The sequence below is a fragment of the Penaeus vannamei genome, chromosome 2, assembly GCF_042767895.1.
Source record: "Penaeus vannamei isolate JL-2024 chromosome 2, ASM4276789v1, whole genome shotgun sequence".
Classification (NCBI taxonomy): domain Eukaryota; kingdom Metazoa; phylum Arthropoda; class Malacostraca; order Decapoda; family Penaeidae; genus Penaeus; species Penaeus vannamei.
In genome coordinates this window covers 50731366-50743865 of record NC_091550.1, presented here as the reverse complement: position 1 = coordinate 50743865, position 12500 = coordinate 50731366, and the positions used below count along the sequence as shown (strand labels likewise).

The following is a 12500-nucleotide window of genomic DNA, read 5'->3' as shown; positions in this document are numbered from 1 at the left end:
CAATGACAGATTTGTACAGGTTGATTAGGAATGCTATATGCTAACATGCAACAAAAAGGGAAAAATAGCTATATTAGTAAGAAAAAAAAGGAAAGAAAAAAAATGCACCTAAATATATGGTACTTCATATACTTGTATGAATAACTATTCAACAAGTAAATAAATCCACAGTGTTAAATGCACTTCCCACATAAAATAAGGAACCAACAATTTTCTAAGCAAAACCATCATGCACTCAAGAGACGGGATACTCAAAAACGTTCTTTCCGACTGTTGAGAGGTTCTTCACCACGGGACACCAGAGGAGAAGGGATATCCACACACCAGGAGGAAGGGATAAAAAAAACAGAACCTCACAGCCTCACCTTTACCTTCCATGAGGAGCTCTTGTCCATGGGAGCCCACCAGCGTCTTGGATAGAAACGGGGCAAAGTCCACCATGATCTCCCTTAAAAGAGGAGACACCGACCCTAAAGCCATCTCCAACTTCTGGGTGAGGGAGGCTTCACGTGATGGGGTCGGGATGGGTAAGTCTGAGTGAAGGAAAGGCTTGATGTTGAGGTCTTCTGGTCGATGGTGCTTCACCGAGGATGTCACTGGATCAGGCATGTTGGACGGAGATGAGAGCACTGAAATCTGGCCAGAGAGTTGCTGCTGTGGGTCTTGCTGTGATAGAGACTGAGGTGGCGGCATCTGCGGTGGTACTACTTGCTGTTGTGTAGAAAGCTGCTGCTGCTGTGTCACCTCACTTGTCTCTCCTACACCATATACTAGAAAAAGGAAAACACAAATGTTTTTATGACAAACTTTAGGAAAAGAAAGTTTAATCTGGAATCGATTCCCAGCTTATATCATAAATGTAAACTTGGTTATATCAAGAGAAAACCATTTTTAAACAAATTTTTAAAACATAATACAATAAAAAAGTACAGAAAAAGTACAATACATTTTCCACAATTCCAAAGTTTGTCTAACAATTTCAAAATAATAATATAACTTCAAAATAACAGACAAATTAAGATAAAATATACCAGATTTCTGGGATTTGGTTTCAACTTCTTCAGGTGTTCCATCATTGAGGTTGACATCAGTCCAAGCATCATCAGTAGGCTGCGCATTCTGTTCCTCATTAAGGCTGACAGCTGCTGATCCAACATCACTTCCGGCTTCACCAACTTCAGAGCCCTGTAAGGATTTACATAGAAATGAAAGAACTATAATTATAACAATGATAATCATGTTAATAATAAAAACGATGACAATAATAAAAATAATGATAGTGATTACAACAATAATAATAATAAAAATAAAAACAATAATAATAATAATAATTATAATGATAATACTAATAATACTAAAATGGAAACTATACAGACATCAAAAGACATACAAGCCATAATTAAATCTTTAAGCTAATCTATCAAGGGTTTAAAAAGGTTACATGCAATTTAAAGAACACATTTCTGTAATGAAACCGATTATTCTCTATAACAGTGCTTATATCTACAGCATCACAATTTGCTTTGGAGTGAGGTGGATTAAACTGGAATGGATTCAACTGCTATAGGATGTGCAGTTTTATTCAGCTGAGCTGGATTAGGATAAGTTGGGTTTAGTTGAATCAAGTCTGCTGTTTGTTGGACAAAATTTCCATAAATAACATCAAACAGCAAGAGAATAAGGCCTTACACAAATACCCTACAGTACTGCATTCTTTTAAAGAAAAATTGTGTCATATCAACTCTGTTGTAAACGATGTTTTAACACATTGCCACCGGATACATATGACATACATTGTTGTTTTCTTTAGTGACACTTGTTTGAACATATATGGCTCCACATTTGCTAAGCCACCAAGGAGTCTGTAGTTCCTATGTGACCTCACCCAATTTCCAAATTCCTTGATTCTTTTTTTTCCATAATGATATTAAAAATGTTTTTTTTATAATTAATATAATTGAAATCATGATTATCATAATTTTCTACTCAATACTAATGACAATGAAAGAAAAAAAAATGTTCTGAAAATCACAGAAAAAGGTAGGAGATGAGACAGCAGGACTAGTAATTGACTCCATGGTGACTAAACTTTTGTGGAGCCATCTATGTCTAAACACAATCAATAAAGTAAAATCACAATGGGCATGGCATGTACCTACCTATTATCACCAGTGGCAATGATCTAAAAGGTACTATACATAATTTATCAAGATATATTTTCAAGGGATAAGCATGCCATATCTACTGACCCCAAAACCATCACCTGCAAAAGGAGGTACTACACAAAGTTAAATTTGTCATTGCTAATATTTTTTTCTGTGCACGATTTAATGTTATATGGTTTTCTCCTGATATGCTTCTTTTGTAATCTATTAAATGTATATCAAAGATTTTTTTCCATAGTAAGGAATAGTTAAACATATAACTTAGGTAATTTCAATTAATTCTCAAGAACATGAACACATTCATTTTGAGAAAAATAGAAAGGAATATGCCTTTCAGTTCTAAATGTAGAAATTGATTGTAGCTTCTTTCAGCAACATGAAAATTTAACAAAGCATTATACCTCACAAGTGCTATACATCAAGATTATCAAAATAATCAGAAAAATAAAGAAATGTGCTTAGGATCCTAATTTGAAATGCAGAAAAGTAACGTGTTCAAGTGCAACAACTTCAAAAATCATAGATAATTGTGTACATGTCTGTGCCATTTGTATTGTACCATCAAATGAAAGCAAAGTACAAAACCAAAATATATAAGTGAAGGAAAAAAAAAAATGCAAAACCTACCACCACCATTACCTATGAAACTCAAAGAAGTATTCTGCTATATATGGGAAAAAAAACAAAAAACAAACTTGATACTGACATACATATGATACAGGAACCAATCAGTTCTCATTCACCAAGTGCAGGATGCAATAAAAATCAAGCCTTAAAAGAAATAAACAACACACACAAAGGAAAAATCATGTGGAAAGCCATGACATGGAGCACTGTCCTGGAAACACAACTATACTGCGGAGACTCTGTTACCTTGGGGTTTATCATGTTGTTGCGAGCTACAGGTTTGGTAACCTTAGCCCCATACGCATTACAACCATACTTAGGAACAGGACCAGTTCCTAGAGTGTGGTTAGACTGGGGAAAGACCGGTTGGGTCAGGTTAGTAGTTCTAAAGATGAAAGCCTATGTGTTAGGACTGTGAATCAAGGTAACTGCAGGGATCTAATAATTTCAGACTACTATAAATTGTACATGAATGAATATTAACATATTTCTATTATGATTTCCAGTCTACTTATCATACATTATGTACTGTTTCTTTTTTGATATCATATCTTTTCTAAGAGGAAAATAAAATCTTGAAAGTGGATATTTTCAAAGTTGATATGAAAAATCAAAACTGAAAAAAAACAAAAAAAAAAACTATAAACTATCATCATCCAATATATCAAGTAACTTTTGCAAAAACTACATTTTCCAAAGAAGAGACAGCACACTATCTTGTTTGCATATCTTTAGCAATGAGGGTATTGCCACTTGCAGAGAAAAGTGCAAATCATGGGCCATTACATAATTCTCAATACAAGAATTTTCTACTATATTTGCAAATCATTTCCTAGCTACATAAACACAATAATGAAATGCATAAATTTTAGTATAGTTACAAAGCCTTGATACACATCATTATATACAAAATCACTGCATAAATCATAAGTAAATTTTTACAATATCAATAATACTTATCCAATATGCTAACCCAAATCATTTATTCAACCTTGATGAATACTAGAGAATGGTTATTGAAAAAATACTGAGGAGAGCTGGCAATGGATAGTAGAGAGGCAATAATGTGACAAATATGATAGCAAAGGGAGGCACAAAAAAAAAAAAAAGACAACAGAAAGACAAATGAATAAAGAAACACCACAAACATGAAAAAACAAGATAAAGTTTTTAAAAAAGTAAAAGTAATTATACAATAATAAAAGAAAAAGGATGGAACAAAAGAACCCTAGAAATTTGATAAAATAAATCAAACAGAAAATGGGAGATTCTTTAACAATAGGATTACAATTTTTATTTTGAGTTCTGATACATCTTTGGCTGCCAGGCTGTTCTAAGCAACCAAAGTAAAAATCAGCTTATTTCTTAGTATCATTATGAGACATACAGTTATATAAACAATTAACCCTCTACATCAGCTTCCTTAATTTTCTGTAAAACAAGGGGTAATCTCAAATAAAGATAAATAATTATCTAATGTCTAAAGATTACAAATTCTGGTTACATTTTACACGTGTATAAGCATACCTTAAGAGATGGAGGTCCTGAGGAGGCAGTGGAACAGGGGTCTGATGCCAGAATGGAGGAATTATGTTGATCTACAACAATAACCTCATATTCACCATCCTCGTCAACTTCTCCTGTGCGCTCAGTACCTGAAATTCATGTAAAATGAGTCATTTTGCAATTGCATATTCAAAATTTGTCTCTAAAGATTGTTAAGCTTGTGTTGAGTGATGTAATAAATATATTTACCAGATGATTATCCAATAAAGAAAACTTTGCCATTTTGGCTGTTGCTTTTACAGTATATCTGCATCACAAAGTAACTTTTTAAAGCTATTAGATTCACTGTACAATAACATATGACTAAAAATTGGGATATTTTTTTTCACTTAATAAGAACTCAAAAAAATGCACCTATATTTAGTAGCACTACAAAAGCAAACTTATAACCTAAATACATAGTAATGAATATATGAAATGTGGACACAGATCATAACTCTTAAGAGCCACATAGTTTTACTGGTGTGTGAGTGAAAAATAGAAAATAAAAAATTACTTATTTACATATACCTAGAAGATCTGCAATAAAACATAAGCAATTACATAATGATATAATTCTGTCTCTCGCTCCTCCTTTATGTGTATATATACACAGAAACACACACAAATGCACATACACACTATATTTCATATATGTTTTTACCAAGAGTTCATAAATCATTTAAGTAACTCTTGTACTTCACCATCAATCTGGTTAATTGTTTCCACTGTCAAAGTTGTTGTGCAGTATTCATATCATTTGGAGCTTATTCAGCTAGTTATAGCATCTATATATATATAATGCTCATAATTAACTTCACCCGCATATATTCTAAAAATATAAAGGAACTTGGTATTATAAAAGAAAACATATAGGATATTTGAAGACACATCTTCAATCTACAGAATCACATGGGATTATTAAAGTTCAAATCTTCTGAATGAAACATCAGGACAAGCAACAGAGAGCATAAAACACAGGCCTACTGTTGGCAATGCTTTGCACCGTGATAAACATGTAACTACCTTTGATACAAATCTGGCAAAACATATCAGGTGCTAAGACAGCTATATAGTGTTACTTACAAACACATAATATAAATAGCCACTTAATAAATTTATGCAGCTTATGGCATTTACAAATAAAGTATACTTGCATACTATACTGAAAACAACGGATTCTTTTACTCAAATCTGTAAGACAAAACAACAAGGTGCCAGATATTTTACAACTTCTACGTGATCTCCAGACGTCTACATTGTACCTTCTTTATTCTTGTCTTTCTCCTGTGGAGAGTTTTCTTTTGCATCAGGAGTCTGCAAATGGTCCTTTTTGACTGTCTTGCTTCGTCCTCCAAAAAGAGTTACCTTCCAAGACTTCTCTTTTGCTCTTCCAAAGAGACCAGTGGAGGAACTACCAGGCATGTATTTGGGATCTATTGTTTGAGTGAAAGATGGCAGCATTGGGGAAGTAGCTGATGTTTTTGTTTTATGCACTACACCCTTGCTACCACTAGAAGACAGTGTTGCCTCCAGTGGTGAATCTTTTGTCTCAGGTGCAGAAGTCTGTACAATGCTAGGAGGGAGTGTCTGTTTGAGATTAGACTGCATCACTGAAAGAGTTAAAGTTGGTAGTCCACCTGCACCTCCACTCTCGCCTGTGGATGACAATGATGGTTCCAAATCGCCTGTTTTCCCCAGGTTCTTGGAAACTACCTCTGAGACAGTTGATGTCATCTCCATGGGTAACACTGCTACTTCATTTTCTTTATTACCCTTTACTTCATCTTGACACCTCTCACCTTTTTCTAATTTTGGAGTCTCTTTACTGGATGCTGTTCCTTGTTTATCATCGACCTTGTCTGTGTCTTTTTTATTGCCTTCATTTGATGCTTTCTCTTCTGATGACACAGACATATCACATGCAGCAAAAAAAGGATAATCACAACATCCTACCAACATTCATATCATGATAAAGATATAACAGGAACCACTAAAGTACAATCATATAATTATAAATTTGTCATTCAAATTCTTGCACCAAATTGACTTCCCAAATTATCATAAAATTAACTACTATAAAACCTACCTGAGAAATGGTGTTGTGTGAATGCCCCATTGGTGTGAGCTGTCTGGGGAGGTGGGGGAGGAGAGGAGGGGGCATTGGTGGGAGGTTCCAGGATGTCCCTATACTTTGACACCATCAGCACCGAGATAAAATAAACAATTGCTAATGACAGGAACTGTGCTTGCTTGGTTTCCTCCTGTAAGAAATGAAAATAAATCAAGTTATTAAAAAGCACTTTTCTCTTTTATCTGAAAACAACTAAAAACTTTTCTGTGGCATCAGTCTTCACTGGTATATGATTCTGACTGGTAATTTTTATTAGATTTTAGTTCACTTAATTGATTTTAAATAAAAAGTATAACAATATGTAATGCAATGAATTCTCTAAATGGTACAAAGGAACTGATGTCATTCAAAAAGGGTACAAAAAAAAAAAAAAAAAAGAAAGGAAGAAAAAATGAATGGGCCAAAGTTTGCCTAAAATACATCTTTACAGTATTTCCTCAAAATCCTTTTGGGTTTAGAGTAAGGTAAGTTTCCAATTCAAATTCAGGAAGTTCACCTTGCAAAAATTCAAGCAGGAAATCACAAAAATAGGGATCACAGACCCGCAAAATAGTAATCTGCGTACATACCACATCACGATATATAACAGCCCTGAGTCTGTTGACATCCATATCCTGGAGAAGTTTCTCTGGGTCTCTAACTGGACTGTTCTGTGTACCCAGGTTCTCAACTATGTTCTGTGTTAAGAGAGAGGACTGTGTCAAAAAAAAGAAAATATTTGAATATGATGATAGTAAGTACTCTCTCTTTGAACGGCTCTTTGACAATTCGTTTATAATTTCACAAGGAAAAAACTTGTAGATTAAAAGTAAAAATCTACAAAAAAAATCTTACACTTTTCCTTCTAAAACTGTTTTAAAAGCTTTCTATAAAAAATCTACAGTTAAAAATAAAGCTAAAAAGTTCTAGGCAAAATCAACTCATCCAGTACAAATATCCTGTATGGTTTTAAACTTTAAGAGTCACCTTCGGAGATGCCTGAGCTCCCCTTATTAGAGAGTGAATGTGTCTTGATTTACTAACAGGTTTGATGCCATTGCCACTTGCCCCATTAGCATCCTGAAGGCGTGTCCTTTCGCGACACTCCAGACAATTTCTTACAGCAACTGTGCAAACCTATAATACACAGATATCTAAAGTCAGCAATTTTGAAACAAATAAAAAAGTAAATTAATATCTAAACAGCCAATCCTGATGTCTTTAATATCATAAAAGAACATATCAATTCATAACCAATATTTCATATCCTTCCAACTTCTATTCTTGAATACTAGTTGTTCACATACCAGTCGTAAACACTGTCTGAGAATGCCTCCACTTGACATGTTTTTCTCTGCTTCCAATTCTGAGAAGTTGAGTGATGAAGCAAACACAAGGACATCTGCCATGTTCACTAATCGATGCAAAAAAGAAACAGCCACTTCTACTCCCATCCCTTGTGTTGGCTCCAGCACATCTAACTCATTCTGCAAATCAACCAGTTTACAGTATCAACAAAGTAGAGTGTTTTACCATTCATAATTCAGAGTACATACAAAAGTAAAGTCATATAACAAAATAAAAAAGAAGGTATACAAAAGATATCTACAAGCTTCATAGAGAAACAGACACAAAGAATGACACATATAAAAAAAAAATACTTACATTAGGTGAGGTAGCCGATGCTAATAATGGCAATAGGCCACCACAAGCAATAATGAGATTGTCTGCCAGCTGAGATATGAGGTGAACTGTGTTAACCACAAAGATGGCATTTTCACTGTTGTTTACAAAGTCCAGTACACTCTTTGTGGAGTGGCTGTAAAGACCGAAAGTAAAATAAGAAAAAATAGTCTTTAAGACTACATATTATTTTCATCAATCAATCTGCTGTTCTAAAAATACCTAAAAAATCATAAAACAATATAAAGGGTTGATGCATACCTTCTCCACACTTGCATATCAGTTTCTAAGGAGAATAACACATCTGATAAAAGTCTCTGGTGAATGTATGACCACCTGAACTCTGGGATTCTGAAAGGCGGCCGTGTAGGTCCTGAGGAGAATATCTGGCGAGAATGGGACTGTGAAGAACCAATAGAGGAACTTCGGGAGACTGATGCTGACTTGCGCTCTGATTCACCTGTGGACAAAGTGTTTTTTATGTTTCAGTATTCTAAACATAAATAAAAATCTCCTTCCATGATCTATGTATTAATATGCATATAACCAATTAGCTAATAAATATAAGCAAAATTAATTAGTACTTACTCTGTCTGTCTTTTTCCTTTTCTGCATTTGCTTGACTTGTCAATGAAATTCCATGTCTTTTCAAACCAAGATCAACTTGGTCTTTTGATAATCTTTCCACTTCACTGCTCTTTACAAGAGAGTTTTCTTCCACCATCTTAGCTTCCACCTCCTTGTCATCCTCTACAGGAGGATGTACATTTTCACCAGATTCAACCTGTACCTGAAGGATATCTTCTGCCTCTAATCTATCTATATCATCATCTCCTGTTTCTTCTGTCTGGGATTCTTTGTCCCTGGGCCTGTGTCTGGAACTTGAAGCTGGAGTAGCCTCTTGGGATGGTTGCTCTTCAGAAACAAGAGCATTGGGCACCCCTTCCACAGTCTCTGAATAGGTTCTTTCAGTGGTATGATCGAGTTGTCCCTTTTTTTCTGTGCTTTTGTTTGTGCCTGGTAGAAATGACATGTCCTTCTTGGGAGTACCTTCAGTCTCTGTACATGAGGAACTATGAACCATTGTAACGGGTGAATCCTGAACCTCTATATCTGATGATGCAGGTTCACAATTACCATCTTTACTTGGGGAACAGAGAACCTCTTCCATGCTTGATTGCAAATCTTCCACAGTGGAATCTTGTACTTCTTTATTTGTCAATTGTACTTCAATCTTGGTCTGCTCTTGTTTGTCTTCAGCTAAAGTCTGACTGGTACTTTGAGTCAACAAGTCTTTTTTGGGAGTTGTAACAGCACTACTAACAGGACTAGAAGCTGCAGGGGAAGAGGCAGAATTAGCAGTGGTTTGTACATTATCACAGGCTTTAGAAGGTAGGGTTAATAAACCTTCAGAGGCAGATATTTCTATTTTTGATGTGTCTGGTGGAACATCTGACACTGGTGTTTCTTCTACATCAGTATCTTTATTACTAACTAAAGGCGGCTGTCCCTCTATAGTATCATTTTGTCTTTCAGAGGCCTTTGCTTCTGGGGCTATGCTTTTGTTGTCACTCAGTGTTTCCTTTGTTTTTTCTTCGGCATTCGTCTGCTCAGTACTATCCACTGATGGGACTTCCTGAACATCATTTACAGGAGCCTGATTTGAATCCTTTTCTTCAGTTTCCTCCTTTGCTTCTGAACTTTTGCCAATAACATCAACCACTTGAACTTCGCCTTCCTCATCAGTTTCCTTCACTCCCCTCTCTTTCTCACATTTATCCTTCTCATGTAAGCTTCCTGAGATAGTTGCAATCATCGGTTGCTGAGGTGCTGGAAGTGCTACTTCAGGAATTTCTGAACTTTCATTCTCTTCAGCACTTCCTCCTTCTTCATTTTCTTTCAGTTTGTCAGTTTCCTCCTTTGTTCCTTCTTTCTCTTCTTCTCTAGGTTTTTCTTTTTGTTCATCCTCAACTTTTTCCTTTGTTTCTACTGCCTCAGTTCCATCAGAGGTATCAGGAGTTTTTTCTCTTTGTGTCTCCTCTGCTTTTACAACTGCAATGCTTTCTTCACTACTTTTGGGCTTCTCATCAGATGTGGTGTCAGCTGTTTCTTCTTTATCTGGCTTCTCCACTGATGGAATGACTGTAGTCTTGGTTTCCACATTTTCTGTATCTGATCCTTCTTGTTTGTCTTCATCTTTCTTCTCTTCTTCATCTGACTTGCTCTCCTCATCTGCTGTGCTTCTTTCACCTTTCTTTGGTGTATCGGGATCTTCTCTGGCAACATCTTCAATTTTCATGCCCTCCTTTTCTTTCGTTGTTTTATCCTTTTCCTCTTCTGCTACCTTCTTTTCACTCTTCTCCCCACACTCCTCTATGGTCTTATTATCCAAATGTCTGTTATCCAGGGTATCTACCTCTACACTGCTAGTGTTGAGCATTTCATTACACCTAAAATCATCTGGGTCAGATATACTAACTTCTCCTTGGATTTGCACAGTTGTTGGATTGCTTTCTAAAGGTTTTAGATCTGATGAGGAGGTGGTCTCTAAAGTCCGTTCTATGGCACTATGAGAAGCTTCACCCTTGTCTTCTGCCTTTAGTGCATTACCTCCACTAACACTACCCAAACTGTAACCTAGACTCTTGTCCTCTTTGGGCTCTACTTCTTCCAAAGGTTTCTGAAGATGCTCCTGGTGAAGTTGTTCTTTGTCCTCTGTTATTTTGATGCCCTGACTTCTCTCCTTTAATGCTAAGTCAGTTTCTAAGTCTTTGGGAAGTTCTTGAACTGGTTCAGGGGTGCTGGAAACTTTCCCATTTTCAACAGCAGGCATTTTTTCTCCAACAATCTGAAACAACCAAGAAAATATTAAATTTAAGTATTTTAGAATTAATACTAATACAGGAAATTAGTATTCAATAATAACTCTTTGTGGAGTTATAGGCCTATTGTAAAATTCAAAGTAACTGCTACCAACGTATAAATCACAGTCACATCTAACACATTTCCCTTACATCACAGCTCCAAGATGTACCATATGCAAAAGAAAAACAACCAAACTTACCTCTGATCCACTGCCATTGGGGTACACATCTGTGTTTACATAGTACTGTCTGCTTGCCGCCTGATCCCAGCCAGAGATGGTAGAAATTGGCCTCTGTTGCCGGATGGCTGGGTCAGTGATGTTATCTGACCGATGCCTCTCATACTGCTCATACATCTGAGCGAACTGGAGTTTGAATTCTTCATATGATACCTGATGAAATAAAGAAAAAAAAATTAATCATTTTTCTTGGTTAAATAAGAATGCTATATATGAAATATGATCCGCACATGTTTTAACATATTTGTGTTAACATACAAGACAATATCAACAAACATTCTTTCTTACTTGATTTTTACATATATCATCAATTATTGCTGCTACAGATATTCCAAAATCTTATTAACATTTTTCAACTATCAACCAATACCATAAACAAAGTATTTAGTAAATGCCTTTTCTAGAAAAAAGGACAAATCCTCTGTTCTCTACATAATGTGATTTGAGTTCTGTGCTTTCCAAGAAGTTCATTTTCTGAAAATTACCTTAGAATGAACAATGGCCAATGTGTCAACCCAAACTCTCCAGCCTCCATATTCAAATTTGATGGCATGATGGAGCAGCATTCGGAACAGAGAGTAGACCATGTCACTGATCTTTTGTTCCTCTGTTGTTCTTGGGTGGATGTATGCCAGTGCAATGAGCCATTCCTGAAAAGAAAAGGTTTACAATCAGATTCTTGAGTTTACACTATTACAGATTTAACTTTTCATAACTTCACTTTTCCAGTGGATATTCTGAATTTTTATCAAAATCATGATGATTATCTTTCAGTGTACCATAAAAATTTTGGTCAAACCTTTTGTCAAACAGAAATAAATAAAAAACACCTGCTAACCATGTAAAACTGGCTGTTTTCCTTACCTGCCATACTGACATCTGCAAGACTGTTCTCCTGTTGTCTCTATTGTTATTACAGAGTAGTGTCATATCCGACAAGAACAGCTTCTTCACCTCCATTAATGAATCAGAGGGTTTGCTTTGGCGAATCAGAGTTGCACAAACTTTCAGGATCACTGAAAATATATATCATATCAGGATATATGTACCATCTGAATCAAATAATCATCAATAAAATATGTATAATACAGTAAAAGAAGTATTCATCACACACTATAAGTCAATTCCAATTTCATTTCAATATGCTGAACTTATCAAACAAAATTAACTAAAAATCAAAGTACCTGCAACATCACATTACATGACAAATTCAAAATCAAATTTGCTATTAAAGAGAAAAAAATATATCACTTACTTGGGTTTT

General features: G+C 35.3%; 1 protein-coding gene across 1 annotated transcript in view; it reads right to left on the bottom strand.

The window, feature by feature from the left end:
* rg (A kinase anchor protein rugose) overlaps positions 1 to 12500 on the bottom strand; it is a 390768-nt gene that overhangs the window by 337760 nt on the left and 40508 nt on the right. Inside the window, exons 17-31 of the mRNA XM_070137193.1 lie at positions 12492 to 12500; positions 12101 to 12252; positions 11722 to 11886; positions 11198 to 11389; positions 8722 to 10981; positions 8395 to 8593; positions 8116 to 8269; positions 7758 to 7937; positions 7438 to 7587; positions 7041 to 7148; positions 6427 to 6601; positions 4320 to 4447; positions 3039 to 3143; positions 1032 to 1185; positions 366 to 770 (exon numbers count right to left, since the gene is read on the bottom strand). The exon at positions 12492 to 12500 is cut by the window's right edge and continues 73 nt beyond it. Of these exons, the coding sequence (XP_069993294.1) occupies positions 366 to 770; positions 1032 to 1185; positions 3039 to 3143; positions 4320 to 4447; positions 6427 to 6601; positions 7041 to 7148; positions 7438 to 7587; positions 7758 to 7937; positions 8116 to 8269; positions 8395 to 8593; positions 8722 to 10981; positions 11198 to 11389; positions 11722 to 11886; positions 12101 to 12252; positions 12492 to 12500 (4536 nt within the window). The remainder of the gene's footprint in view (positions 1 to 365; positions 771 to 1031; positions 1186 to 3038; positions 3144 to 4319; positions 4448 to 6426; positions 6602 to 7040; positions 7149 to 7437; positions 7588 to 7757; positions 7938 to 8115; positions 8270 to 8394; positions 8594 to 8721; positions 10982 to 11197; positions 11390 to 11721; positions 11887 to 12100; positions 12253 to 12491) is intronic.